The 25,629-nt window shown below is 51.5% G+C and overlaps 11 protein-coding genes across 11 annotated transcripts; 5 read left to right on the top strand and 6 right to left on the bottom strand.

The window, feature by feature from the left end:
• Positions 1-199: 199 nt before the first annotated feature.
• On the top strand, positions 200-739 carry BJX67DRAFT_378748 (uncharacterized protein; the record flags this gene model as incomplete). Its single annotated transcript, XM_071032400.1, has 1 exon — positions 200-739. The coding sequence occupies one exon, from the start codon at positions 200-202 to the stop codon at positions 737-739; it is 540 nt and encodes a 179-aa protein (XP_070888668.1).
• Positions 740-2,104: 1,365 nt separating this feature from the next.
• BJX67DRAFT_319858 (SRR1 family protein) lies at positions 2,105-3,397 on the bottom strand. The gene is made up of 3 exons (XM_071027306.1): positions 3,055-3,397; positions 2,356-3,000; positions 2,105-2,306 (listed from the first exon to the last, which is right to left on the bottom strand). The coding sequence occupies exons 1-3, from the start codon at positions 3,327-3,329 to the stop codon at positions 2,177-2,179; spliced, it is 1,050 nt and encodes a 349-aa protein (XP_070888667.1). The 5' UTR covers positions 3,330-3,397; the 3' UTR covers positions 2,105-2,176.
• Positions 3,398-3,563: 166 nt separating this feature from the next.
• BJX67DRAFT_346797 (NAD(P)-dependent alcohol dehydrogenase) lies at positions 3,564-5,324 on the bottom strand. The gene is made up of 2 exons (XM_071028451.1): positions 4,631-5,324; positions 3,564-4,556 (listed from the first exon to the last, which is right to left on the bottom strand). Exons 1-2 carry the CDS (start codon positions 4,802-4,804, stop codon positions 3,648-3,650), a joined length of 1,083 nt encoding a protein of 360 aa, XP_070888666.1. The 5' UTR covers positions 4,805-5,324; the 3' UTR covers positions 3,564-3,647.
• A 487-nt stretch (positions 5,325-5,811) lies between these two features.
• On the bottom strand, positions 5,812-7,104 carry BJX67DRAFT_346796 (zinc-binding alcohol dehydrogenase family protein). Its single transcript, XM_071028450.1, has 2 exons — positions 6,934-7,104; positions 5,812-6,879 (listed from the first exon to the last, which is right to left on the bottom strand). Exons 1-2 carry the CDS (start codon positions 7,053-7,055, stop codon positions 5,925-5,927), a joined length of 1,077 nt encoding a protein of 358 aa, XP_070888665.1. The 5' UTR covers positions 7,056-7,104; the 3' UTR covers positions 5,812-5,924.
• Positions 7,105-8,684: 1,580 nt separating this feature from the next.
• BJX67DRAFT_346792 (TNT domain-containing protein) lies at positions 8,685-10,137 on the top strand. The gene is made up of 2 exons (XM_071028449.1): positions 8,685-9,116; positions 9,173-10,137. Exons 1-2 carry the CDS (start codon positions 9,039-9,041, stop codon positions 9,797-9,799), a joined length of 705 nt encoding a protein of 234 aa, XP_070888664.1. The 5' UTR covers positions 8,685-9,038; the 3' UTR covers positions 9,800-10,137.
• A 1,004-nt stretch (positions 10,138-11,141) lies between these two features.
• On the top strand, positions 11,142-13,019 carry BJX67DRAFT_378743 (major facilitator superfamily domain-containing protein; the record flags this gene model as incomplete). Its single annotated transcript, XM_071032399.1, has 8 exons — positions 11,142-11,278; positions 11,334-11,504; positions 11,577-11,595; positions 11,652-11,781; positions 11,847-11,873; positions 11,929-12,087; positions 12,147-12,644; positions 12,703-13,019. The coding sequence occupies 8 exons, from the start codon at positions 11,142-11,144 to the stop codon at positions 13,017-13,019; spliced, it is 1,458 nt and encodes a 485-aa protein (XP_070888663.1).
• Positions 13,020-13,702: 683 nt separating this feature from the next.
• BJX67DRAFT_370543 (putative ubiquitin conjugating enzyme) lies at positions 13,703-16,213 on the top strand (the record flags this gene model as incomplete). Its single annotated transcript, XM_071030933.1, has 5 exons — positions 13,703-13,855; positions 13,916-14,813; positions 15,536-15,679; positions 15,794-15,886; positions 15,957-16,213. 5 exons carry the CDS (start codon positions 13,703-13,705, stop codon positions 16,211-16,213), a joined length of 1,545 nt encoding a protein of 514 aa, XP_070888662.1.
• Positions 16,214-16,778: 565 nt separating this feature from the next.
• BJX67DRAFT_378740 (RTA1 domain-containing protein) lies at positions 16,779-17,780 on the bottom strand (the record flags this gene model as incomplete). Its single annotated transcript, XM_071032398.1, has 3 exons — positions 16,779-16,869; positions 16,930-17,004; positions 17,074-17,780. The coding sequence occupies 3 exons, from the start codon at positions 17,778-17,780 to the stop codon at positions 16,779-16,781; spliced, it is 873 nt and encodes a 290-aa protein (XP_070888661.1).
• A 1,032-nt stretch (positions 17,781-18,812) lies between these two features.
• BJX67DRAFT_370541 (Zn(II)2Cys6 transcription factor) lies at positions 18,813-20,209 on the top strand (the record flags this gene model as incomplete). The annotated part of the gene is made up of 2 exons (XM_071030932.1): positions 18,813-18,881; positions 19,013-20,209. 2 exons carry the CDS (start codon positions 18,813-18,815, stop codon positions 20,207-20,209), a joined length of 1,266 nt encoding a protein of 421 aa, XP_070888660.1.
• Positions 20,210-20,298: 89 nt separating this feature from the next.
• On the bottom strand, positions 20,299-21,815 carry BJX67DRAFT_319553 (fatty acyl-CoA reductase). Its single transcript, XM_071027304.1, has one exon. The coding sequence runs from the start codon at positions 21,628-21,630 to the stop codon at positions 20,389-20,391; it is 1,242 nt and encodes a 413-aa protein (XP_070888659.1). The 5' UTR covers positions 21,631-21,815; the 3' UTR covers positions 20,299-20,388.
• An 860-nt stretch (positions 21,816-22,675) lies between these two features.
• Positions 22,676-25,426, bottom strand: BJX67DRAFT_370539 (metal cation transporter MSC2; the record flags this gene model as incomplete). The annotated part of the gene is made up of 4 exons (XM_071030931.1): positions 22,676-23,585; positions 23,636-23,854; positions 23,907-25,034; positions 25,086-25,426. 4 exons carry the CDS (start codon positions 25,424-25,426, stop codon positions 22,676-22,678), a joined length of 2,598 nt encoding a protein of 865 aa, XP_070888658.1.
• Positions 25,427-25,629: the final 203 nt, after the last annotated feature.

Here is a 25,629-nt window from a genome sequence, read left to right as displayed (position 1 = left end):
GGTTTGAAATGGCCGTGGACGACGACTGTGTGATGATCCCGCGTCAAGCAACCAGATATGATTCTACAGGCTGCGGGAATTCGGCCTATGCACCTGGTTCCCCCTGCCGGCCCAGGAGTACCTTAATGCCGATGTGTCCGCTGTATCAGACCAAGAATTGACAGCGCTTGACCTTGCTATCCAAGCCAATCGCACAGAGATGATTGCACTGCTGAAGAATGCTGGAGCCAAGCGCAGCGCCGACATCAAGGGTAAAGTCATTGGCAAAGCGCATGACCAATGGAAAAATCGAACCTACACAAACACACAACCACAGGACCAGTCGGGGATTGAGTACAAGCTTTCTCTGACATTCGATATCCCGTTCCGCGAGCCCGGGGTGAATTTCCCCTTCGACCAATTCGTCTACACCATTAAGCAGCTGCCTGGCAGGCTTCTCCAGCCATACCAAATTTCTCTCCTCCTTGACACTGCCACCAATATGATCCACGTCCGACGTGCAGAAGCCCGCGCAAAGATGTTGGAGTATCCTCTCTCCCGAGACAGGTTCCTGGAGAAAGATGTCCTTTACCACATCTACCGAGTTACCAAGGACTATCAGGAACTCTTCATAGAAACCTACTCCGACAGCCCAAAGTTTGAGATAATCAGGCTCCAGCGCGACTGCACTGGGAAGTTAGAAGGCTTACCATGGAGCCGACAAGATGGATACTTCACTGCTCTTCCGCATCAGCCCTGACTGGTCTGTCCAACGAGATGCCGGGGACCCGTTGGTTGGCTGAAGACGGATCCCTCCTCGCTCGTACTGTAGCACAGGAGAACATTCTGACATTTGAACCTGGTTTGAACTCGGCGTTGCAGGATCTACTTGTTGGAACTTGGATAGCAAAGATTTTGGGCAGAGCATGTGTCGGCTAATATACATGTGAGAAAGCCGAATTGACACCCTCCGGTCACCTATATAGCTCCCAGTTCTGCCGCGAACTGGTGATTACGATTTTACCAGCATTCAGCGAGGCGTATAATGTTCGTTTGCTTTGGAATATCATGTGTTTGAACCACGAGGGTCAGTCCGAGACTATTTCCCAAGATATCAATAGCAAGCTGGAGTTTCAGAAGACGGATGGATCTGAATAGTTATTTTGTTACCCTGTTGTTAGTCAAAGCGCTGGGGATATCCTGGTCGTTGCGTGGAACTGAATTTGATATAATGGCTCCTTGGATTTTTAAGTAAATCCTAATAGATAATGGAAGACAAGAGTTCAAATCATTACAGGTGATTACAGAATGACAATGCTTTCTCTTGAAGTACCCATGTAACCTTTCCCTATATGTAGCTGGATAGAAGGTCTACCGGTTTCACTGGGACCGCCTGGATAATAGCTGTACATAGATGTCCAAGCAAAGGCTGAAACAATAAATCGTAGTTAATGATAGGAGAGGGTGGTTACATAAATGCACAGAATTTAACTAATGAGTATGAACATGTCCACCCCAATTTTTGCACGCGGCAGATACTTGGCACGGTCTCACCTGTTTCGATATCCATGAATGTTATTTTCTGCGCAGAGCATCGTGGGCTCAGCCACAGCCTCGTGTTCCAGACCAATCGTGCGGTTTCCTGGGCGATTATCACTCGAGCGGGCCCAGCTTCCCTGGAGAGAGAAACAGGAAATGAGATGCTCGACTCCAGACGTTTTATGTTCCGGCAGGCTGAGGAAACTATGGATGAAAGAAAATATCTGCGCTGGGCCACGTGCGAAATGGCGAAGTTTCTTGACGTCTGCATTCCCCTACGAAGCTGCTGCTTTTGGGTTCTTAGGCTTGATTGCAAATCGATATCGTTCGCACATGGCTACAGATATGCTATAGAAGGAGTCTATGTGACTTTCGATAATATGGACGAAGACACTCTCAGTTGCCAGCTCCGGCTAATTTCCCGTGAACGTGACGTTGAGGTTTGGAATACTATAACTTTGGTTTCCCCAGTCAGCCCCGGAGGTTCGCAAGCTGTTGAACCGAGCCATGATTGATGGGAAGTTGCGTCTCGGAGATGATACTGGGACTATCATCCGGGAAAAACGTGAACGGATATTCCCAATATTTAGAAGTTGTTTCACGAGGAAAGCACCGTCGGACTTCTCACGTCAGTTCTCAGGGTTTGCTCGTAGCCCTTCTATTCGAGGCCTCCGAGGTCCTTTCGAGCATAGACAGCTATGTCTCCGAAATGCTCATCGTGCGGGAACTCGAGAGTCCTGTAAAAGGAAGACATCACTTGCCTCACCCTGGGCGAATCGGGATCGGTCCTGGACAATTTAGCGGGACACTTCAAGCGCGGGGCTCGAGGGAGTATACTCTAGATGGCCCTTGTCATTTCCATTCCCAACTCTATCCCATATTATCACCGCAGGACGAGCAATGTCGGCGATGATCTGCTTAACGGGGACGTTTGGCGCGCATGAGAACACCAGTGAAGATTCATCGACCTCCAGAAACCCTTCTGGGTCATCAACAACCTTGATACCGTGAGCTTCAAGGACAGACTGGTCTCTCTCCGTATATGCCGGGTCTTGTACGTAGCAGAAAACCTCGTTAGCGTGTCTCCTTTGCAACAGCCGCTGTGCTGTCACGAGAAATGCGTGTTGAAAGGCAGAATTATAGGAAAAGTAGGGAGTATCTTCAGGGAACACCATTGTCCCACAGGCAAACCCTACTATCTTCTTGATATTGATCGTAGATGCCACGCATACTAGCGTGGCTTCAATTTGGCCCCATACTTCGCTCTCTTCCCAGACACGCAAAGCGGTGTCGAAAAGGCGCTCGGCCTCGCTAAGGGATTTGAAAGCAATGCTCGGCGCGGGCTCACCCGTTTCGATATCCGTAAATGTTATTTCATGTTTAATCCTCAGATTGCAATATATCAAATGCGGATAGTCGCGAGTGGATTCTACTCCGGCTCTGAGAGACTCGTATGAAATGTACCGAATGCTCGGCTTTCCTCTTGGGACCCAGCGCGTCAGGCATGAATCAGCATTGAGAAACTAGGATGCTCACATGTCTTCCCGGTGCTGGCCGATATCGCGCGTCTCGCCTGTTCTCACTTCAAACACTAGCTTAGTGCCGTCAAGCGACTTTACCGGTATCTTGTCCCCTTTGCTCAGCGGCCGTTTGAGCTGCTCATGGATATCCCTTATTGCCTCTCGTGGGAAGAAGACCTTTCCCTTGTCAAGCCATTCATCAATCCGAGAGCGTGCTTCAGTTGGACTCTCTGTCTTTCTAGAGAAGGTTCCATCAGCCAAGTGGCATGGTCCAACAACGTAGTGCCCCATAATTCCTCAGTGGCGATGGAAAATGGGGATTTAACGGGTGTAAAGAGAGTTCTAATGGCAGGACAACTGGGTACAGGAGAAGGCGAGGAATGATGATGGGCGATGAACAGGGTGGACGACGGACACGTCAATTCAGCAAAGATACCCTGTGTGCCTCAGGCCAAAACAAAACTTCTCTCCTTCTTGCTCAAGAATGGAAGCGGCACACTTCTCGGAGTCCTAGATCGCCTACATACGATGTTCGCCGCCCCAAGGAACGGTTTGGCTGTTATGGTTTTGAATCTATTGGAATTCTAACGCTAACATCTAACATCTCATCTAGTTCTCGTTCACCAACACATAGCGATACCGAGCAATGCCATCGTTCATATCGACAATGGCCTTGTTCGCCTCCGTCATCGGCCTCTCCTCAATCCAAGGTTGGACATTCTTCTCCGCAGCAAGCGCCAGCATCTCTCGGATAACCTCCGGGGAGCCGATGAGCGAACCTCCAAGCTTAGCGCTGTTCATGATCAGGACGGGGGCAGGGATAGTCAGCGAACCGTCCTCCGGGTTGCCGACCTGCACGAACGTACCGTCTCGCTTCAAGAGGGAGACATAGTCCGAAATGGGCATCTTCGACGACGAAACTGTGCAGACAATCAAGTCAAGAGTCCGCTTGTTCTCCTGCACCCAGTCCTTGTCCTCGTCCGTCGAGATGTACTTGGACGCACCCATTTTCAGTGCATCGTCGCGCTTATTTGCTTTTCTTGAGATAGCAACCACCCTGTCCGCGCCGAGAGCCTTCGCGAACAGAATACCGAAGTGACCTAACCCACCAACACCGATAATACCAACAGTCTTTCCTGGCCCACAGCCGTAGTGTCTGAGCGGGTTGTATACAGTGACACCACCGCAAAGCATTGGCGCCGCAGCAGCAGAAGACAAGCCATCCGGGATCTTGAAAGCGAAGTGTGCCGGAGAGCGATTGTATAGGGCGTATCCACCGTATGACTTGCCCCCGTTCAGAAAGACTCCGTTATAAGTTCCGCCGAAGTGACGAGCACAGTATTGCTCGTTGCCGGAAGCGCAATCCTCGCAGTCGCCCTTTCGTCCGAGACAAGACTCCGCTTGAGCGCCGACACCAACCCGGTCACCAACCTTGATTCCATTTGTGACCTGAGATCCGACACGGACTGCTATGCCGACAATTTCGTGGCCAACGCAGCAAGGGTACATTGTCGGGCCCTACATCCCCATCCCGTTAGTCCATGTACCCGAGAGTTGGAAAGGGAGCATCGTTAGAGAAGGTGAGGACATACCCATCCGCTTCGCAAAGTATGCAAGTCTGACCCGCAAATACCGCAATGCGTGATCTTGATGTCGACATCAGTCTCCTCCCAGGGCTTCGGCTCGAATTCCTTCCATTGCATTTTGCCATCAGCAGAGCTGGCGTCGAGGCCAAGCCAGCCTTCGAACTTGTAATCGGTGCTCATCTTGGATATCGTCTGGAAGATGAAAGGTAAGATCAACTTAGAGGTCAATGTTCAGGGTAATTGAAAACAAAGCACGAAGACGAGGGCTGTCTAAGAATATTTATACCTCAAACGTCTCGGGTTATCGCCACGCACCGAACAATTTCTGATCTGCATCGATGGTTCGGCAGTTATGGGACCCACAAAGAATTTCATGGAAGATGGGACGTTTCCTGGTTCAGCGAATTATTTAAGGATTGAGAGGATCCAGAATTAAGTCCGTGGTGGATCTAAGGGACCCAGTGTCAGCAGCCTCTTCCCCTGCAAAGGTTTGCCAAAATTCGGCATAGAATACACGTCCCCGGTCCGGATTTAAGGAGAGTTATTGAGGTCGGACAGCAGGATTGGATCCGGAGCATGCCAGGCGCTTGAGACGTATATTGGGAAACGGTGGCTCCATTACATAGTCCAGATTGTACCGACCCTCTACTCCCCCTAATCATTGACAAGCGTTATCGCAATCCACTTGATCTTCAACGGACAGCTCAGAGGAGGTAGTACGCAAGGCGAGTGCTACACTACGAGCACTAACAAAGCAAAGAAGCCTCTATCGTAATGCCCGAGAGTATAATCTTCAGCGGCCCCAAGGCGCCGAACCAGAAAACGGTCAAAGTCGGCGCAACCCTTTACCGGCGACGTATATCTCGATCCGATTTCCGTAGCTGACAGGGTTGCGGTGGCAAACGTAACCCTCCCATGTGCGCGAACTCATTGGCACACGCACGAGGACGGCCAGGTCATTAGGGTTACTGGAGGTTCCCGCTGGATCTGTGACAAGGGTGGCGTGCCGGGGAGGCTAAACACCGGCGATAGCGTTTGGGCGCCAGCTGGGACTACGCATTAGTATGGTGCTGATGGCGGGAGCATCATGACGCACTTTGTGGTTGGGCATGGGAACACAACCTGGCACGGTGATGTTACGGATGTGGAATATCATGAAAAGGCCAGATTGGTATAGCCTATACGTGGGACCTCGAGATATTTCTCAAGCCGAAAGCACTTTTAACGCCCATTATGTCGCCACTATTTCCCTAAATGTGTCGTAGGTAGTACTCACATGTCAGAAGAAGTGGAGTTACTACTAAGCACCCAGACCTGGAGTCTCGCGAATTCGCACAACATACTTTACCGCGCTGGCTTTGCCCTCCTTCAAGTTTGTTAGTGCCTGTTCCACTCCCTGAAGCCCACCAGGCTCGACCTCGTGCGGATGGGGCTTAAGCCACCCGTCAAGGAGGCCCTTTGCAAGGTATCGGAAGTAGACATATCCCAAGTCTTTCTGGTCTTTATGAACGCAACCCACGGTATTCTTCACCAATTCAATACCATCTGGGATGCCGGGGAACTCCACACCTGGCAAAACAACAACAATCTTGCCTCCAGGAGAAACAACCTTTCCCAGGTTAGTATAGCTTGATCCTTCGCTAACGCAGTCATAGGTATGTAGCAGCTTAGTTTCTGCGCCGGAAGATTCCACGGCTTCTTTTATCCCCGAAACCACGGCCTCGTCGCCCTTGCGGTAGTCGATGATGGTGTCCCCTTTGGATCGATCGATGAGAGTTTCAACAAACGGAATCCCGCGTCCGGCAATGGCAATGATGGGATGAATATTACTTCGTTGGGCTAGCTGGATGGCATATGCTCCGATGGCGGACGCTCCACCGTAGATGACGATGGGAATCGGAGATGTAGCGGGGCGCCAGGGCTCCGGAAGTGCCAGGTGGTGGTATAGGACGGCTACAGATGTCATAGCTGCTAAGGGAAGCGTTGCGGCTTCTAATATTGACATTAGGTAACACGCTCCGGCCACTGTTAAGAGAGTCTTACCCTCGAATGAGGTGTGCTTTGGGATGTGGAAGGTGGTATGCTGCCAAGCAATGGCGTACTCCGCATAACTACCACCAGAAGTCATCATCTCATGGAAAGCCGCAACGCGATCTCCAGGCTTGAACTCGGTAACATTCTCGCCGACTGTCTCGACAGTACCCGCGATATCGTCGCCCTGGTTACCTGCCTTGTTCAACCACTCCGGGAGCTTCCTGTTTGAAGGAGTCAGAACGCCGGGGCTTCACAAAGGGGGTTCGTTGGTATACCAATCTTTAGGATTCGTCCCACTCACGACGACCTTGATCAGGACCTGATCTGGCCCTGGGGCTGGAATAGGGCTGTCGATAATTTGGACGGATGGTCCCTTGTGCACAAGAGCTTCCTTCATGTTCGGCACCCTGGATGGCTTGACCGACTTGTCTTGGAGACGTGGATGAGGGGAAATTGGGGGGAAGCCGCACGATCCCGAGGCATCCAAGGCACTCCATCAAGTAGCTTACAAATCCGCCGGCGGAAAGGGAAGGAGCAACTGTCGTCCACCACGTCATTCCGTGCCATTTGATTTCGGAAACGGTGGGTCGAGGCTCGGGAGAAAATCGGCAGTCATGGAATTAAAAGTGCCGACACCCGCTTCGATTGGCCCATCAAAGGATAAGCTGCTTATGGTGGGCCCTCATCCGCTCATGCGAGATGCTTATCCCCATTCCATGGTTCATCTACCGTGTGGCAATAACAACAGTGCCGTGTCAGGAGAAGTATCAAAATCAGGCGTTTTGGGCCGATATCCTGGCCCCATCGCAAAGTCTGGCGTAGCCTCGCTTCAATAAGTTACCAGCCTTAGTCTTATCTACCAAGAGATATCTTATCCACGAAGAGTACCCGTGGTGCAGTTGGGTCGAATGGCACAATGGCGGCAATGACAAGGCCGAGTATCAGGCGTTACTCCAACCTCTTCAATCTCATATCGTGGCTTGAGCCATCATCTTCAACCCCACTTGTGAATGCGCATGCAACTCGCGGCGCCCATACGGTACCGGCTTCGAGTCCTAGTTATCAAATTAGGCCCAGACCCATTCCAAGGGGTTGGTCGGAACCGCGCTCGCGCCGTGTCAGTTCGTGATATCAAAATCTTGCCAGTCGGAATCGGTCCCGCACACAAACCAGAATGAAGAACTATGGCAAGTATAGAAAGAAGCTCAGGTCTCATCGGGAAAGTCGCCATCACGAGCCCAACGGCCTCTGAGCCTTCTCTGAGCGATTACAACATTGAACTTCGAACATCTTTCTTCCAGGGATCTCTCGAAATGAACCGTCGTCGCCATGCCCGAGCGAATATTGCGCCAACAGCCTCAACAGCGGTGAGACAGCTACTTTCAAGACCATCCAGTGATTGTGATCAAGTATGAGAAGATTCAGAGATGGGCTCTAAACCACTAGGGCATTATATTCTCGCATGGTAGGGTTGCCGCGTCCGATGATGATCTCTCAAACATGAGGTTCTGTTCTCGAGACCGATGCGCTTCCGGCTCCATGTGGAATTCGGACGGCCTTGACTTGAACGAGCGTCAGCCGACTGGGGTTTGCAGTCACTGCAGGAATGACGCGGGGCCGAAGACGCGAACGTGTTGCAGGACCTGGGGAAACAACGTTTGTTTATGAACATGAGGTCTTGCCTGCAGACGTCGGAGCCACAGCTGAGCGGTGGTTGGGTGGCTGGTCGGGGTTTGGAAAAAATTCTGGGGATTTTCAAGCCCTGATCTGCCTTCAAACCCTGTTCAGCTTTTTACCTCAAAAGAAGGTCTAAAAGGATATTTTTTCCTTGATTATAGGTATATAATGCATCTATAAAATAGATGATCTTTTTTTTTTAAACCTGGAATTCCCTTCTTTATATGTAAAATAGGTGATCGGGGTCTAAAGACTAGGTAAGATTAAGAGACTAAAATCTTATTCTCCTGCCAAGCTGTTTTTCCGCTCCAGTTTCCAAGCCCCGATCAGCTTTTCCAAACACCGCTCAGCTGTATGCCCCAGACGTCTGTGCCTGAAGAAGCTGCTTTTTGCTCAGGTGATCGCACATTGTTTGCTCCCTTTGCTCCGCCAATAAAAAATACATCAATTTTTCCTTGAAGAACGCACTCACGGACCCCCTGCTGATCTTCGTCCTTTCGAGAATGGCCATTGGGTCAGCCACCGATCTCCTTCCCATGCAGAATGCATCTCAAGGCGATGGTGCTATTTTCCAATAATAGCGGGATCGAAGGAAAATTAGCGTCTTCCACCCTGCAGATGGATCCACATAAAAACAACTCAGTGTCGCACACAGAGGCTTCAGCCTTCGCTGCTCGCGCGTCTTCACCCCCATCCACCCAAGATGCACTTCCACAAGGTCGTTGTCACGCTGGGCTCCTTGACACCGGCGACTGTTCTTGCAACATCTGCTATACTCGAGGTAATATTGACCTTCATCCCCCCCGTCCGCCATGAGCTGACGCTTTCCCTTTATAGGGCCTATTTCCAGCCAGATGCTTCCCCAGCCCTTGCGAAGGAATCACATTCGACAACGACACCTACGTTTGCGGCGACTCCCGTCTCGGACCCGTTCGATACCCTCTCAAGTTCCCTCTACGCAATGAACTTCGTACCTATGCGCGTTTCGGATCTCTCTGTCCGGCTGAATTCCTTGAAAAATGGGCCACAAGTGTTGAGCCTAACGGGACATACATCTACCCACCCGCCAATGGATTTGTGGTAGATGATGAAGACATTCCAATCATCGGCAATGTTACCCTGCCCGTGGGTCAGAAACTCGACCGCTTCGGCTCCGAGTATGGGACTTTTCTCGCGCCCCTAGGATCCCCTTACATCGAGCGCTCGCTACCGCCGAGTAACTTGATCACGTATGACGGCAACTATCCGTTCAACTACCATGTGTACCAAGTAACAAAAGAGTTTGTTGTTGGCCTGGGTCCGATCGCCCCATGGTTTGAGCAGCCTGGCATGGGCACACAACTTGTAGCACCGACTGGTGTCCTTGGCCTGATTGAGGGGGGATTCTTGCGGAGGTTGGAGGAGAGTGAATATGATGAGCGGGTGGAGTATTCCAATTCGTATACCGAGGGACCAGAGCAGTAGGGGATGCTCGTTGTGAGAACAACTGGTGTTTTGAGCGAATATCCCTTGGTCACTGTGAAGGATGTTGATCGCGAATCGACGTCTGCATATTTATGACCCTATCCTCTTACGAGAAATCAAACATTCATGGCCAAATACCTCCGCATCCCTAAGAGAGAGAAGGTGAGTAGACCACATAACTGTACCTTCTGGGAAACAGCAGCCCCGCTGTGGGCGTCGTAATTTGATTGAGTCAAACGAGCGATTTCACTTCGGACAAAATAGAAGTACCGGGATGTCGGGAATTCGTCATCACAACGGTTCTGAGTTGTGGATCAATACCACGGGCCCACCCCCAGTTTCCCGATGTTTCATGAAGGGCGAGACCCAGCCAACGGGCAGGGGGGAGAGAGGTTGGCGTTGCGGCCAAGAATATATATACCGCCCATCTAAGGCGGGCGGCAGAGGAAGCTTACATGATACATCCTCGGTAACTTACCCTCGGAGGTCGGACTCCTCACTGCGACTCCTAAGCTGGATGAAATTTCGATTGCGTCCTCGTTGGTACGAATAACCTCCTCACCTCACGACTATCCTGCCTGCGCCACGTGGTATGCGAGTCGAGGTCTCTGAGCCTCGTTGCCAAGTGACGGCAGTTTCATTCACCAGCAGTCCATAAGTCGGCAAATCTCCCACCATTTGATATCCAAGCGTGGAGATCACTCCCCTCATCCATGACTCGCTTTGACTGGAGGGAATCGGGGTGTGCCAAGCCCTCTGGGGGCTCCGCGTGCTGTGCCAAGATATTCTGGGCAAAGCCGTGCCCAGATCGGAACTCTTGCTGTGCAGGCCGGAAGGGATTCGTTGCTTCCAGCCTATTCAGAATGGGCGACGTGGTGTCCGAGGAGGGAATCTTGATAAGATTTCACGAGGGAGAAACTGGAGTGCTCGATCCTCTGTCTCCCCCAGCTCAACCCGTATCGGTCGAGTCTGCGTGCATCGCGGAGATCCTCCGGAGCGCGGGCTTGGAACGCGCGTGAAAGAGCTTTCCGCGACTCTTTGGATGTCTTGGCATGAGATCAATGTGCGGGGTAAGTGGCTCCATATATCCAGATTGTGTGGTCTGACTGCTCGTCGCCGCGGTCATCCGGGTATGGAAGGAGAGAGTGAGGAGATGTCCTGGGTTAAACTCGGCTAAACAAATCGATTTGACAAGTAAGATTGAAGGTTGAAGAAGGCTTCTTCGGCCAGAGGATATTAGAATCCGTAGTGCGTGCTATAAGGGCTCAGATGTGCCAACTACGTTTATTATTAGCCCTTACAAGTGCGAATGCCCTATTCATTGACCCTCGAACTCCAAACAATGGCGGAAACACGCGAGCGTAGCACAGAAGAGAAGGCTTCGGCGGCAAACCATTTGGAGTCGGTTAACCTTGAAAAAGGCATTGATGATGGTGCTCCTGGATACGGCATCGATGAAGCTCATCAGAAGAAAGTGATGTGTGCATCCAGTGCCCTGCTGTTAGAGAGCAGCAAGCTGATTATATGATCATAGGCGACGAATTGACCTCCGTCTGCTGCCCATTCTGGGGATCATGTATTCAATCTCCCTGATCGACCGTACAAACCTCGGTCTCGCCTTCGTGGCGGGAATGGAGGATGACCTTGGACTCGATGTGGGCCAGAGGTATACTATCATTGTCATGGTGTTCTTTGTGGCATACATGTGAGCTCCCAGCCCAACAACGATTCGTGTTGACTGTCGGAAACATATATTCTGACCCGGAATGTGGCATAGTGTGTTCGAGATTCCTAGTGTTTGTCCGTCGAATCCTAGCCAGCGAGCGACAAGACTAATCAAAGTACCATTCAGAATATTGCCCTCCCTAAAGCTGGAGCCGCAAATTGGCTCGCCTTCCTGGGCGTTAGTTTTGGCGCAATCCTGATCGGAATGGGTTTTACATATAGCTGGGAAACAATGGCCGTCTGCCGCGCACTTCTAGGTAAGAAGGCCATAGCACGGGCACTGACAACGGAGTCGACACTAATTCCATCTCGACACGGATAGGGATAATGGAAGCTGGCTTCCTTCCGGGTAATGGGCTCAAGAAGCATGAACAGTATCACCGCCATGGAGCTGACAAGACTAGGATGTACTTACCTGATTACGTGCTGGTATAAGCGGTTTGAAGTTGGCAAAAGGCTTGCCGCTTTCTGGCTGATGTCGGTTGTTCTCAATGCGTTTGCGGCCATTTTTGCCTATGCATTGACCCTCCTAAAGGGGACCCATGGGTTGAACGGGTGGAGATGTACGACACACACCCCTGTTAGTGTGCGAAAGGCAACAGCTAACCGCACGACCATCTAGGGATCTTTATTATCGAAGGTGCCATTACGGTTGGAGTATGTCTTCTTGGGTGGTTTATCATCATAGACTTTCCAACCAAGGCAGATGGGTTCTTATTGCCTGAGGAAAAGCAATTCGTGATTGATCGCATCAATCACGACCGTGGGGATGCGGAGGAAGATCCTATGACTGCTAAACGTATCTTGCATCACCTGAAGGATTGGAAGTTGTACTTTTGGGCTTTCAATCTCATGGCATCAACACTTCCGGGATATGCATTCAGCTACTTCAAAACGATCATCCTGACTGGAATGGGATTCACGGAGAATGAGAGTCAACTTCTCAGTGCCCCGCCTTATATCTTGGCCGCAGCTCTCACCTATTTGTCGGGCTGGTTGACCGATCGATATCAGATTCGAGGACCAGTAATTGCTGTGCATCAACTGTTGACTGCGGTTGGGATGATCATCACGGCATATGGCAAGGCTAACGGCGCGAGATATTTCGGGATTTTCCTCGGTAAGTTCTACTCGATAGACCGAATATGGCACTCAAGCCACTCATGGCGTATCAATAGGTGTGGGCGCCTTGCAATTCTGCATTCCGGGCGTACTTGCTTACCAGGCGAATAACATCACCTCCCATTCGAAGCGAGGGGTCGCATCCGCCACTTGCTTGATCGGCGGAGGGCTAGGTGGGATCATCGCGAGTGTCGCCTTTAAATCAAGTGAAAGCCCTTACTATATAACTGGTATCTGGGTCACATTTGGCATCACAATGGTCAGCGCCTGCTTAACCGTGATCATGGACATCTATTTTTGGAGGGTAAACAAGAAGGCGAGAGAGGCGGGAGCGCGCATCGAGGGAATGGAAAACTGGTTTTATACACTTTAGATGAGCAAAGTGAGAACTGGCCCGCATTTTGTCACCCGCCTGTATCTAAAGATCGGAGTACGGCGAGCAAGCCAGGTGCTGTTGGTGATATTTTGCGCCATGATTCAAAATCGGGCGGGACCTTTGGGAAAGGAGCCTCAGTTGGAACGAATCGGGGGCGCGGCCCCGGTGCCGTGTTTACGCTTATCCTCTTTGGACAAGTGCGTCATCACTCAATAGGCTCCAGGGGCTCCATCTGGCTGAGTGAGAGCAAAAGCAAACACAGCTTATATCACGTGCAACTTGTTCCCCTTCGATGTTTGAGTTCTGGCTCTCAGAGAACGGGCGGGAATGTGGAAGAATAAGCATCTAAGGACTGGCTTCCAATCAGAGATTCCTGCTCAATCGCTTTCAAAACGATGTGTCGGTCGTGGCCTGATCAGGGTCGACGCGCCGAAACTATTTGTGGTTGAGCCTCCTCGAAACCACCAACATCGAGGCCGCCTCCGATTGGGGGCCGCCGAGAGTCTCAGGCTGCTCAGCCGCCGCCTCTGCTGCCTTGGCTGGATTCAAGAACAACGCTTGTCCCAGGCCATCGCCTCCTGCTTTCTCTTTTTCCATCCCACACTTGTCTTTCTCCTCGTCTTTCCATCGATTCTCCCACCCCAATCTTCATCTTCGGCTATTCTGCGGATAGTATCATCATGACAGTCTCGCATCTCGTCCGTCGCGGCGTTGAGGCCATCTCCACTGGTAACAGTGGCGATGTTCCCGATTTCAAGGTCGAAGTTGGATCTCCTTGGCTCGCCGGGCTGCTACTTGTTACTATCCTTGGGTTTTTCTATGCTATTTTCTCCGTGCGTTCTGATATTCGCTATCCACTATTCGATTTGGCATGCTGACTGGCGTTGCTTCAGGTTGAGTACACCTATGCATTACTCGTCCCCACCCTCGCTGCTGTGGAAGACTCGAACCCAGAACTCTACGTCCGCATCGAGAACGACCCTACCAACAAGAAGCCTGGCGATCCTCTCGACGTAGAACTGGAGGTTGCAACTGCACCTCCTAGACCAATTACCAGTGGGCTGCGTACCACTATCCGTCACCTTCGCGCTCGGGCTGGTCGTTGCTCCCGTTTCCGCGGTTTTAGCATGTTCCTTACCTGGGTGGTCGCTGAGGGCTTCTTCGCTTCGTTCATCCCGATGTCTTCTGAATCGATCATCGGCCGATTCATTATCAAGATGGCTAGTGCCGTCCTGCTTGCGAACCTCCAGGTTGCCTGGGTGCACATTGTCATTTCCGAGCCTTCGCCCAAGCCCTTCTACAGGCGCATTCCGAGCTTCCGGAGCCTCCGCAAGATCGTACCTGCCGCTGCATTCGAACATCTCTTGACGAACGGCGCATACTACGTTTCGCTGTGCATTATCAAACATGTTCATGGTCTGAAGGAAATTGATATGATCCGCCGCGGCGACGGCACGTCTCCTGATGTCTACCGCGCCGCAGCCAACATGCTCGCTATTGCCGGACTCGTTAGCTGGCTTGCGTCCATTCCCGCCAGAGCCATCTTCATCCGTGTGGCTGCGTCTTTGCTTCCCCATGAGGATGAGCCTATTGTTCCTTTCGACCGTACCTTTGGTGGAAAGGTCCTTCCCGATGTCGTCGGAGGAGGTGTACTAGCCATCTCAGATGCATGGAAGACCTTTGACCGGAGTGGCTGGAAGCGCTACATCAAGGCAATTTGCAAGGCTTTTGCCATTCAGTTTGCGGTCACGATGCTCTTCAGTCTCGTTCTGTGCGCTGAGATTATCGGCGGTGCGCTGGTTTACCAAGAACGGAGACAATAACTGAAAGGTACACTGGAAATCCGACCTCGACATGCAGACAGGCTTCGTTCCCCCTCCACGGCTTTGACTACCGGTCTTTGATGTTCGTTCGCGAATGCTATTTCCTAGTGTACATATTGCAAATTTCTTAACTATACGCGTCGTCTGGTATGAATGAGATGTTACTATCTGAATATATAGTTCAAGGCAACGCAGGAAAGGCGGAGTAAAAGCGCACATCTCCTCAGCGGGAGGGAAGCTCCTGCGGTTCGACGGGGCGGAAGATCTTCAATAGAGGCTGAAACATTGCCAATTTCAAGTCAGGTCCATGATGGCCGGCGATTCGATAATGCCACTGCAGCGGGAGGGAATGCTGTGGCAGGGACCCTGCGAGTGCCGATGAGGGGGAAGTCTCCGGCGCTGAGCAACCCCTCCCCCTCCCGGCCAATAAACTCCAGGCTACGCCACACCGCCCGCCTCAACGATTCTTTCACGATCAACTGACTGTCTCTTCGTGACCGTCTTTTGGTGTGCTGCAGGCAATCTGCCGTGTTATCTCCTTGTTCCTCGCAACTTTTGCGTCTTATTTCGCTTGCTTCCTGCATCTCTCACCGGAAATCGACCGTCGCTATCACCTCTACCTTTGTCTTGCCATTCCCGTTCTCGCCCTTCCCAACACCTCGCCCCGCTTTATCGCCATGGCCACAACAGCGGCAGGCCGCATGCTGGCTCGTCAGCTCCAACAGATGCAGTCAGATAAAGATATTCCTGGAATTAGCTGTGGCCTAGTGGACAATAACGTGTTTGAATGGGAGGTTATGCTCATGATCTCGGACGATGTCAAGCTGTACGGAGGTGAGTTGCCTCGGCCGTCCGGGGTCCCTTCCCCCCCAAAATGGACATTGTACCTTCATCATAGTACAACACCATAGTACAACTGAGCTTTACTCACGGTTATCCGCTTCTTAGGTGGTTTCTTCCGTGCCCGGCTCTCTTTCCCACCCGAGTACCCTCATATGCCCCCGAAGATGAAATTCGAGTCCCCGTTATTCCACCCCAACAGTACGTTCCTCGTGCTCTGAGAACGACTTTCTCCGTTAGACGTTCAATCGGATTTCTAACTCTTCACCAGTCTATCCGAACGGCGAAGTTTGCATTTCGATCTTGCACCCGCCCGAGGAGGATAAGTACGGCTACGAATCCGCCGCAGAGCGCTGGTCCCCTGTCCAAACCCCCGAAACAATCCTGCTTTCTGTCATCTCCATGCTATCTAGCCCGAACGACGAAAGCCCGGCAAACGTGGAAGCCGCTCGACTCTGGCGAGACGACCCCAGGGAATTCAAGAAGCGCGTTCGGCAGTGCGTCCGTGAGAGCCTTGGTGAGGAATAAGTTGTCCAGATTTTCACAAGACACCAAACTTTCGATCTCTCTTCCGTCATATTCTGGGCCATATAACGCAGCCGGTGTTGGGCGTTTCAACATGTTGAGCTTGACTCTGGACCTTGCTCAACCATCCTTTCCATAGACATTTGAACATACTCTGTTGTCTAGTGGTTCGGCGGCTTATCTCTTCCATTTACCCTTCTCTGGAGTTTGTACGTCCTGGACTTTGGGTTCATTTGGACGAATCGATCTACTCTCCAACTTCCTCTCTCTGCCATTCTGCATTGATATCATAGCACAACTTATATACTTCAGCGCGGTTTCTTGGGTTTAGGTTGCATTAAGTATGAATGAACGCCTCTTTCTTGTTCTAATGAGCGACGCACTTGGGTTAATCTTAGGTTAATTTGAGCTGTACGGCTCGTGTCCAGCGAATCACGGCCATGCGAAATAGATTCGGAGCTAGTATGGTGTAAGACGAGTGGTACGAGGGGTCATCGAAGGAATATGTACAATTATATTGATCAAGTCCGATATACTAGCATGTATGAATTTAAGAGTGGCGCGGCCTTCAAGGCTGACCCTTCACGCCTTTTCTGAGCGAGGGAAGGAAGAAGCTGGGGTGAAAAACCGTCAGGGAGAGCACAGCAAGCGCGACCATCCTACATTTTTCGGATTAGCGTTGAGTCTTCGCCGCGCCAGAGGGAGTATGGGATACTCACATTCCATCAAGCACAAGGAACTCATTCTCCTTTTGCATCAACGGGTTACCCCATCCACCGGCCATTTCGGGAATACTATCAGTTCACTAGATTAGTATGAAGGGTTTGATGTGTGTTGCTGTTGAGCAAACGGATGTATCATACCGGTAGATACACCGGATCAAGACGGTGAAGTAGGCGAAAATCTCCGCGAAAAGGATGATATGTATACTCCTTCGGCCAATTGACTTTTCACTAAAGGAGCCAGGCCCGCTCCTCTTGACTCGCCAAAAGAATTCCAAGGCAAGAAGTCCACACACGGACATTGTGGCGACCTGAAACGCGATACCGGCAATGATAATATCATCCCCAATCTTGAGAAGCTCATAGTCATCATCCGCAGCAGCTGCGACACCGCCTCCTGCCGCTTGAAGGATGAGCGAACCCACGTCGCAGCTGATGAAAACCCAAGTGAAGAGTCTCGGTTTGAGGCGTGAGTGTTCGGGGCCCAGCGCGAGGATGATATGCTTGAGAGTGAGGTAGATGCCGGCGGCGATGAAAGTGGGTGCGAGAACAAGGCAGACAATCTGGAGCTTGAATGCGTCCCCGTTCCAGGGGTTATCGTTCATCAGAACACGACCGATATACCCTGCGAGCTCCATTAGCCCGCCGGCCGCGAGCGCGACCATTATTGTCCATGACCGGTAGTATATTCCTATTCCAAGTTGGAAGACGCCGAGAACGCCGAAGAAGACAGCGAAGAATACGTTCCCGGCGAAATTAGGATAATAGCCATATGTTGTCGCCTCAACCGGACACCATGGGGAGACTCTATGGCAGGTATCGTAGCCGACTGTGACGTTGTCAGCCATCGAGAGCGAGAGAGCAAGGATCGGGTACGGGGCGCGAAGCAGAGGTCGGGCCGTTCGACGAAGAGGAGGAGGAGTGAAGAAAAGAAAGCAATCCAGGTCCTGACGCCGGCATCAAGGTGCCGAGCACCATGAGAGCTGGAGGATTGCACTTTTCTCCGAATTACTAATGCTCATTCGAGGCATATTCTGTCTGATATGGAAACGATCCTTGTCACGGAAATTTCGGGTTTCACCCCCGTTCGTTGTGACAGGGCGCTGCAGGCCTGTTGGTGGATCTGGGCGAGTATAAAAATTCTCCGATGAGCATCAGTGATTGGCCATACCGTACTGAATTGTTCGCATTTGCTGTCGTTTTCGTTTTCGTTTTCGCAAATTCCCCACTGACCCTCCTCTCCCTCGTCCCAGGTTGGCCAACAGCACAGACACAATCTGGGCACGGCTCGCTTACAGGGACTTTGTCTTGGATTCAACAGTTTGATGTCATTTTCGGTCCCGCTTCTGATTCGCTGAAGATCTCCGTCACTCGAAGGGGGCTGAGCCTGAGGATGTCGGTCAACGCCGCACCCGATCTCCGCCCTTCGGCTGCCATCGACCTTTTCTCGGAACCTGGCGTCGGTGCGGGGGAGGGGGGTTGATGAAACTTGTTTCCCATGGATCGTCGTTATCGGTTGTCAGATAGAGTCCTCGATCCCAGGATACCGCAGCGGTTCGTGAGCTAAATTCGGTCCGGCGATCGCGGCATGAAAGTTTCAATCAACCCTCGGTGATTGTCTTCAAGGAATTGGCAAACATGTCGAGCACGACAAATGGCCAGTCAAACGGCCAAGCAACCTGAAACACGTGGTGATAAGGTGATAAGCACCCAGCCACGTGTGTCCACGTGCCCACCGGCATCTGTCAGCTTCCAGCTTCTCTCAACTCTTCTCTGAGGGTCCTTCAATCAAAACCGGTTCAACAGGCGGCCGAGGTTTCCGTTCCCAGTCGCCAATTGTTGAAGCTGCGGAATGTGGCCCAGGCGGCGAGTAGCCCGACATGCCACCTCGGAGGTCTCATACAAAGTCACGTTATGGTTGCGATCAGTGCAAAAAGAGACGGGTCAAGGTAAGCTGGGATTCTACTTTTTGAGATGTTGCCCGACTTCAATTTGCCAGTGAAAACTCCGCCGCTCCGAATTTGGAGCCAGCTTATTCTCTTTACGTTCTTGTTATTTGCCCGTTCTCTAACAATTCCAGTGTGACGAACGTGGCCCGCCTTGCTCCAATTGCATCGCGAGGGAGCTGGAATGCTACTACTCGAAGACTCCGATGGCTGGTGGCTCCTCAAACATCTCGGTAAGCCCAACACCTGGGCAGAGTCATAATGGGCCTGAATTTGTCACGCAACCCCGCCAGCGGGAGCAAGCCACCCACTGCCCATCCAGTGGTGTGTCAAGCGCGGAATTGCGCAGATTGGAGCTGATGCACAAGTTCTCTACTGAAACGTACCGGAGCCTGTGTAATTCTTCGTCGGACTTCTACATATGGCAAATGGTCGTTCCACGGAAGGCACTTGCCCATGATTTTCTCATGAATGGCCTTCTGGCGGTTGCCTCCTTACACATGGCGTCATCGATGGACCCTTCCGCAGCCACCTCCTATATTAATACGGCCCTCGAATTCCATAACCAGACGCTAACACCTTTTCGACATGCTATAGACGACATCAATACTGAGAATTGCGATGCAGTCTTTGCTCACGCCGTGGTAACTACTGTAATCGAAATTGCTCTTCCGCAATTGACTACGGAGAGAGATGAGCGCGCCAGTATGGTCCAGAAGATTATCCTCGCTGCTGAGCTCCTTCAAGGAGTAAGTAAGATCCTCAGCATCTGTCGCCCATGGATGCAGCTGAAGCTCTTCAGCTCAGCGGGTGACTTTTGGGATCAACCGAACATTGGCCTCGACGGAGATACGGAAGCAGCATTGAACAATCTTTCTTCGCTGGTTGATGGGGTGACTGATACGGACCATCAAAGTCTGCTTAGAGATGCTCTAAATCTCCTCCGGCTGTCCTTCAATAGATATGCCAATTCGCGAGACCTCGCGTCAGTGCTTGCCTGGACTGCAGCGGTAAGTAAAGAATTCGTGGACGCCTTGAAATGCCGGCAACCATTGCCCTTGCTCGTCCTTACCTATTGGGGGGTCCTCCTTCACGAGCTTCACGGCAAAGTGTGGTGGACTAAAAATTCAGGGTTATCACTCGTTCTGGAGCTGCTAGCCGAGCTACGGTCATACGATCCTCGCTGGGAGAGCATCTTACGGTGGCCAGAACAAAGGATTGACACACAAGGTCATTCGATCCACTCTAATGGCGCTGGTGCTGAGACGGACCAAGATATGGATACTCTCTCTCAAGTCCCCCACGCAAGCTCCGTATACCCTGGCTGGTGAATGTGGAACCCATCATGCCCGTTGCGTACGTGAGCCGAACTCTCTTATTTCTTTCAAAAACGCGTATGTCAATCAAATTTGTCTCAATCACTGATCCAAGGATCATATGACAACGGGCCCGCAGAAGCGCGACAATAGACCTGCGATCAACGAACCCATATATACTTTCAAGCTGGCACCTAAAGCTTCGCAGTCCTCTCCATGTTTTTTCTATAGATATCAGCAATACGAGTGGTGTTCAACCTGTCCGCATCATGTTCACACGCCTGGATGCTGAGCGGACCACCAATTTCCTTCAACCAGTACGATCTGCCGCAGTCAAATATCCAGTTTCGACTGGCTACTTTGACCAGCTCTGCTAGGATTGACTGCGGAATATTCCGGTCTTGCACGAAGGTAATTTTTGGGAGTTGGTCTCGGATGGCGGCCGGAACATAAGATCGTACGAGATTCAGGAAGTCGTCAAACGTTCGTTGCACGTATAACTGGGATCCAATCTGAACAATTCCACGCGTCTTAGCGGCGGCATGCAACAGACAAGCATTCGCCACGAAATCCACCGGTACCTCGTCCAAGATATTTGCGCCGGTCTCATACCCTTCGGCCGCATGCCAAATCTGGTTTCCTCCGCGGTCTGAGATAATCAGGTCGGCAAATTTGTTCAACGGGTGAGAGCCATCAGGTCCGTAAGTCGGATAAGGATGGCGGAGTGCAGGTGCGAAAATTGTTGGGCGTACGAATAAAAGAGGGAGAGTTGGGTAGCGTTTTAACATCAAATGCTCCATAAGGTGCTTTGAATGGGTATACGACGATGAGAACCGAGGCGTGTGAGGCGAGCCTCCTGCAAGCTGAATGGATGCGATCTCATCCTCTGGGTCTGTGCTTGAAAGGTCGTACAGGCGTTCGCCCACATATCCATCCGGCAGAAAACTATTGGCGTATGCGGTGGAGAGCTGGATGAACATCTTGAGCCTCTTAAACGAGGAGGCCATCCTTGCTAGTTCCAGAGAGGGGAAGAAATTGTTTTCGAGTGCTTCGATTATGTCCGCGTCGAGTGAAATCTTCGCCGCTGTGTGGATAACAAGCGTGACCTGCTCCCGCAACTGCCCGAGGCTTGCAGCATTGATACCGAAATCCTGCTTTGTTATGTCCCCAATGATGAAATGGATTTTTCCAGAAGCAAGTATGGCCTGTGTCTGGTTGGGCATATTTTTCTTCCACTTCTTCACAGCTTGCTCCGACGATCCGCGCACCAGGACAAAGATCTTCCGTGTGGGAAGCTGGAGGGCCAGCTTGTAGAGCAGACATCCGCCGAGAGACCCTGTGCTTCCCGTGAGGAACACTGTGTGGGTTTCGAAGGCGGTTGCATACCCCTTCTTCTTGACCTCATCCTCATGCGAAGAAGTCGCTGGGAGGGCCATTTGGGCGTCAATTCCAAGTCTCGTTATGCGCAACAGTAATATTGATGAAAAGTGCCCCCGCAGAAAATGCCGTGGATCTGACAATGTTGCAACGATAGATATATGACACTCCCCGGCCTATATAAACGCTTTCCTCCCCATCCCAGCTCATGTGTCGCCGAGGTTCAGCTCTTTTGTCCCACCTCATTGTGTCCTTCCCACGAAGGCAATCTCTTTAGCCTTCTGCTGGCTATACATTTAGCTGGTCTAGACATGTTGGAGCCACGTCCAGGCTGCCTCATTGGCTTCTGGCTCTCCATGATCTTATGGCCATATACCGGCGATAAGCGCCCGCTCTCCACTCCTTAGACTTATTATAACCTGGAGCACATATGACTATTTATTTCTGCATTCTATTGGCATGGTCGTGGGTGGGCAAGCGGACAAACCGTCAGGCTTTCCGACCATCTGCCCGAGTGATTACCTTCCCGAACTGGCTCTACGACACCGTATATATGAAAAGAAACACGTCTGCTGGTGAAATTGGACCAGCATGGAACGGCTTCTAACCTTTTTTCAGACGTCCCGTAAAGTAAAATGAGCCAGCAACTTGCTTTATATCACCACCTCAAACCCTCCCATCTTCCCTCAACACAGTTATGCCGAAAGATCTACCATTGACGAATGCCGGGTACAACAACTCCCTTCGAACAAAAGTGTCCGATTATGAAACTCCCCGCTGATGGTGGTACAAGTTGAGCCCGACCTGGTGACACAGCCATCTGGGGTCGGCGCTTCCACGTCGGCTTCTTCTCATCTTCGAGTTGGTAACCTTGCATGTGATGGGATAATTTGAAGTTTAGGCGGTTTCTGGGACTCCTGGTAGATTCCCTTCGCATCACAGATTTTACAGGTTATTCCGGCCTAAGACTGCACGAAGGGTGTGGAGAAGCTCTGGAATTGATCCCGTATCTCGGTGACCGTGACGCGGAGATGAAAAACTGTATCTATTGCACCAAACCAGTTGTGACATACAAGTTCGATGTGGAAGTTCACCATATCTTGCCTATGACGCCTTGCTGCCGCCCGCTCCGCACCAACAGTGCCCTTCGCCCTCTCGCTCAACCTGTACGAGGATATCCATTCCCTTCTCGCGGAGGAAATCGATCGTGCGTCGTCGTACATCTTCTTGATCAGCTGCTCGAGATACAGTGACATGGATTACGCCGAGAACTCGAGGATTAGTCTTTTCGTGCCCGTGATCATGGCGATCGTGGTTGTCGTGATTTTGCTCATGGCTGTGGCCATGGGCGTGATCGGAGTTCTGGGCGCCTGAGTTGGAATGGTCGTGGGCGTCCCCATAATCATGGGACTGACAATGGCTCTGACTATGGCTGCAAGTATGTGTATTGGCGTGATTGTGACTGTGGTTGTGGTCATGCCCGTGGCTATGATGGTGTCCATGACCTGAGCTTCTCAACTCAGTATCGTCCAGCCAAAATTTGGGGACAGTATATCCAACAACCCCGCGAAGAGTACTGACACCAGCCAGGGTTTCACGAACGTTGTACTCAACATCACCCGGTAGGGTGAGCAGCAGTGATTTGGCTGTGCCACTAACAAGAGGCACGGCCGAGGCAAATATCAGAATTGCAATGATACAGGACGCTATAGGATCGTATCCTGACCAGCCAGAATAGTGGACGAGGATCGTCGAAATTACGACGGCCACGGAGCCAAGTGTATCTGCAAGGATATGGAGAAAAATTCCGTGCATGTTCTCATTGCCGTGAGAGTGGGAGTGGCCGTGGCCGTGGTCGTGGCCGTGTGCATGACCATGATCAAACGCCATAATACCTACGAGATTGACAAGAAGTCCCGCGGTGCTGACCGCCAAAAGTTCTCCGAGTCGGTGCATCTGGCTACCGGAGGAGAGCCTCTCTACCGCCTCGTAAATGATCTCTACGCTGATGATCCTATGCCGGGTTAGATTCTAGACTGAGAGCATAAGGGCAGCAGCGCTTACATGAGGAAGATCCCGTTTGCGAACCCCGAAAGCGTGTCCACTTTACCGTAGCCGTAAGGAAACCTGGTGCTCGGAGGCCATTTGCTCATGACGGCGGCACAAAGCCCAACTACAAGGGCGAGGCAGTCAAAAAACATGTGGATACTATCGCTTAATAGCCCGAGCGAGCCCGTTGCGAAGCCATAGGACAGCTGAACAAGCATGAAAGCGAAGTTAAGACTAGGAAAATTAGCTTCAGAGGGGAGCAAACGGAATACTCAATTAAAAATACCTCATGAAGTAGAATATGCGCCGCGAGTCGCGCTCCTTGAGTATGCTGTATATCAGTGGGTATGGCTCACTGTAGTAAAGGATGAGCTTCGTTGCTTGGGATGATTCGGTTGTTAAGTAGTGGTGGTGATGTTCGCTAGAATGCTCTCCGCGTCGATCGTCAAATTTAGCAGCAAAGAAGGAGACTGCACTCAGTAAAAACCGAATAACATAGACAACGTAGACGTTGTCGTGGGCAGGCGGCGCACAAAAGAGGGCGGCGCTCCCAGTGGCCACAGCAACGCCGATTTTCTGCTGAGATCGAATATCTGGGAGCTCTAGAAATGTTAGGCACGCAGCGACGGAACCTGCAGCGATCAATAGATACACAACATCGAGAGCCCCCACTGAAATACCCCGCCTTATGAGGAATGTGTAGAGCGCCAATACGAGTCCAGACACGACAGGAATGATGGGGTTTCGAGTTGGGCTATCGGAATTCAGGAGCGCTTTCGAGGAATTATCGAACCGTACAGGAGTATAATTCCCAAGTTCGTGGCCCGGTGCAGGGCTTGAATGGGAGGTTGTCGCGAAAGGCGGATGGATGAGAAAAACTGACGCCAGCAAGGCTACGTATCCAAAAAGAGGATCGCTATTCCACGATGCGTTCAACCCAAGGAAGCTCAACCCTATGACTACAAGTAACAAGCCGACTGTCCAGTACTTGTGACTGAGGTTTACTCTTGGATTGCCGACAGGATTATGTCCTCGTATCATCGTTGGGAGCCCAGAACCAACGGCAAGGGAAACAGCGAAGGCGACCAGAAAACCGCCCACTTTCAGAGTGGCGTATATCGGTAAGCCAATGGCACATATTTGGCTGAGCATGATACAGGCAGTAGCAAGATCCAGCTTGGGCATCCTTATCACTGATTCACTTCCAGTCTGCTGACTTTGACGAAGCACAGCGCCACCTCCGTAGAAAAGCAGCGTTGCGGCGGTCAATCCCGAGGTCCGTAGACTGATTCGATCCAAATTCCCAGCGGGCAGGGCTGACTCGACCTCGCGCGGCGTCCACTGCGCATAGTGTTCGTAGTACCAGGACAGAGCTATCCAAGGCAGCGCAATTGTAAGACCTGCAACTATCTCACTACCAAGAGATATGTTAGAGCGATCAACCGGCGATTTATTAGATACCTACAGATACTTAGGCGAAGCTTCCGCTTGTATTCTAAGGGTCTTGGGGTCATGACGCTGGGCGACGGATGGCAGCTCATAGTGATCATCATGGCTGGCGCCGTGAGAGTGCGAGTGTTGATGTCCTTCTTTTTCGGGGTTCTCAGCATGGCCATTAAGCCCAGTTGTATTCGTACTTGGCTGCGACAACCGCTGTTGGGCCGGAGGGAAGGCGTAAGAGGATACTGGCTGGGAGATCGGCGTCGAACGACGGGAGTGGCCCCGGCCTCTGGAGTGACCAAGACCATGCCCGTGTGGCAGCGAGGGAATCGCTTCCGCAGAGGGCACGGAATCGCCAGCTAGCATTATGCACTAGCTTGCGCAAACCGCGGCACCGTTCTCGCAGAGGATTGAGCCGCCAAGCGGGGGAAGAGGAGGGAAGGAGGACAGCTATTTCGATGGGCGGAGCGGCCAGGAAGCGAGCATTAGAGGGTCAACAAAGACGACCAGCCGGGTGATTGGGATGAAAAGAACGGCATAGCGCTATGAGACGGCACGGTAGGCTTGAG

Source organism: Aspergillus lucknowensis (assembly GCF_044049455.1).
Source record: "Aspergillus lucknowensis strain CBS 449.75 chromosome Unknown BJX67scaffold_8, whole genome shotgun sequence".
Taxonomy (NCBI): Eukaryota; Fungi; Ascomycota; class Eurotiomycetes; order Eurotiales; family Aspergillaceae; genus Aspergillus; species Aspergillus lucknowensis.
Note: the sequence above shows the minus strand (reverse complement) of the source record. Positions and strands in the feature narration are given on the sequence as shown.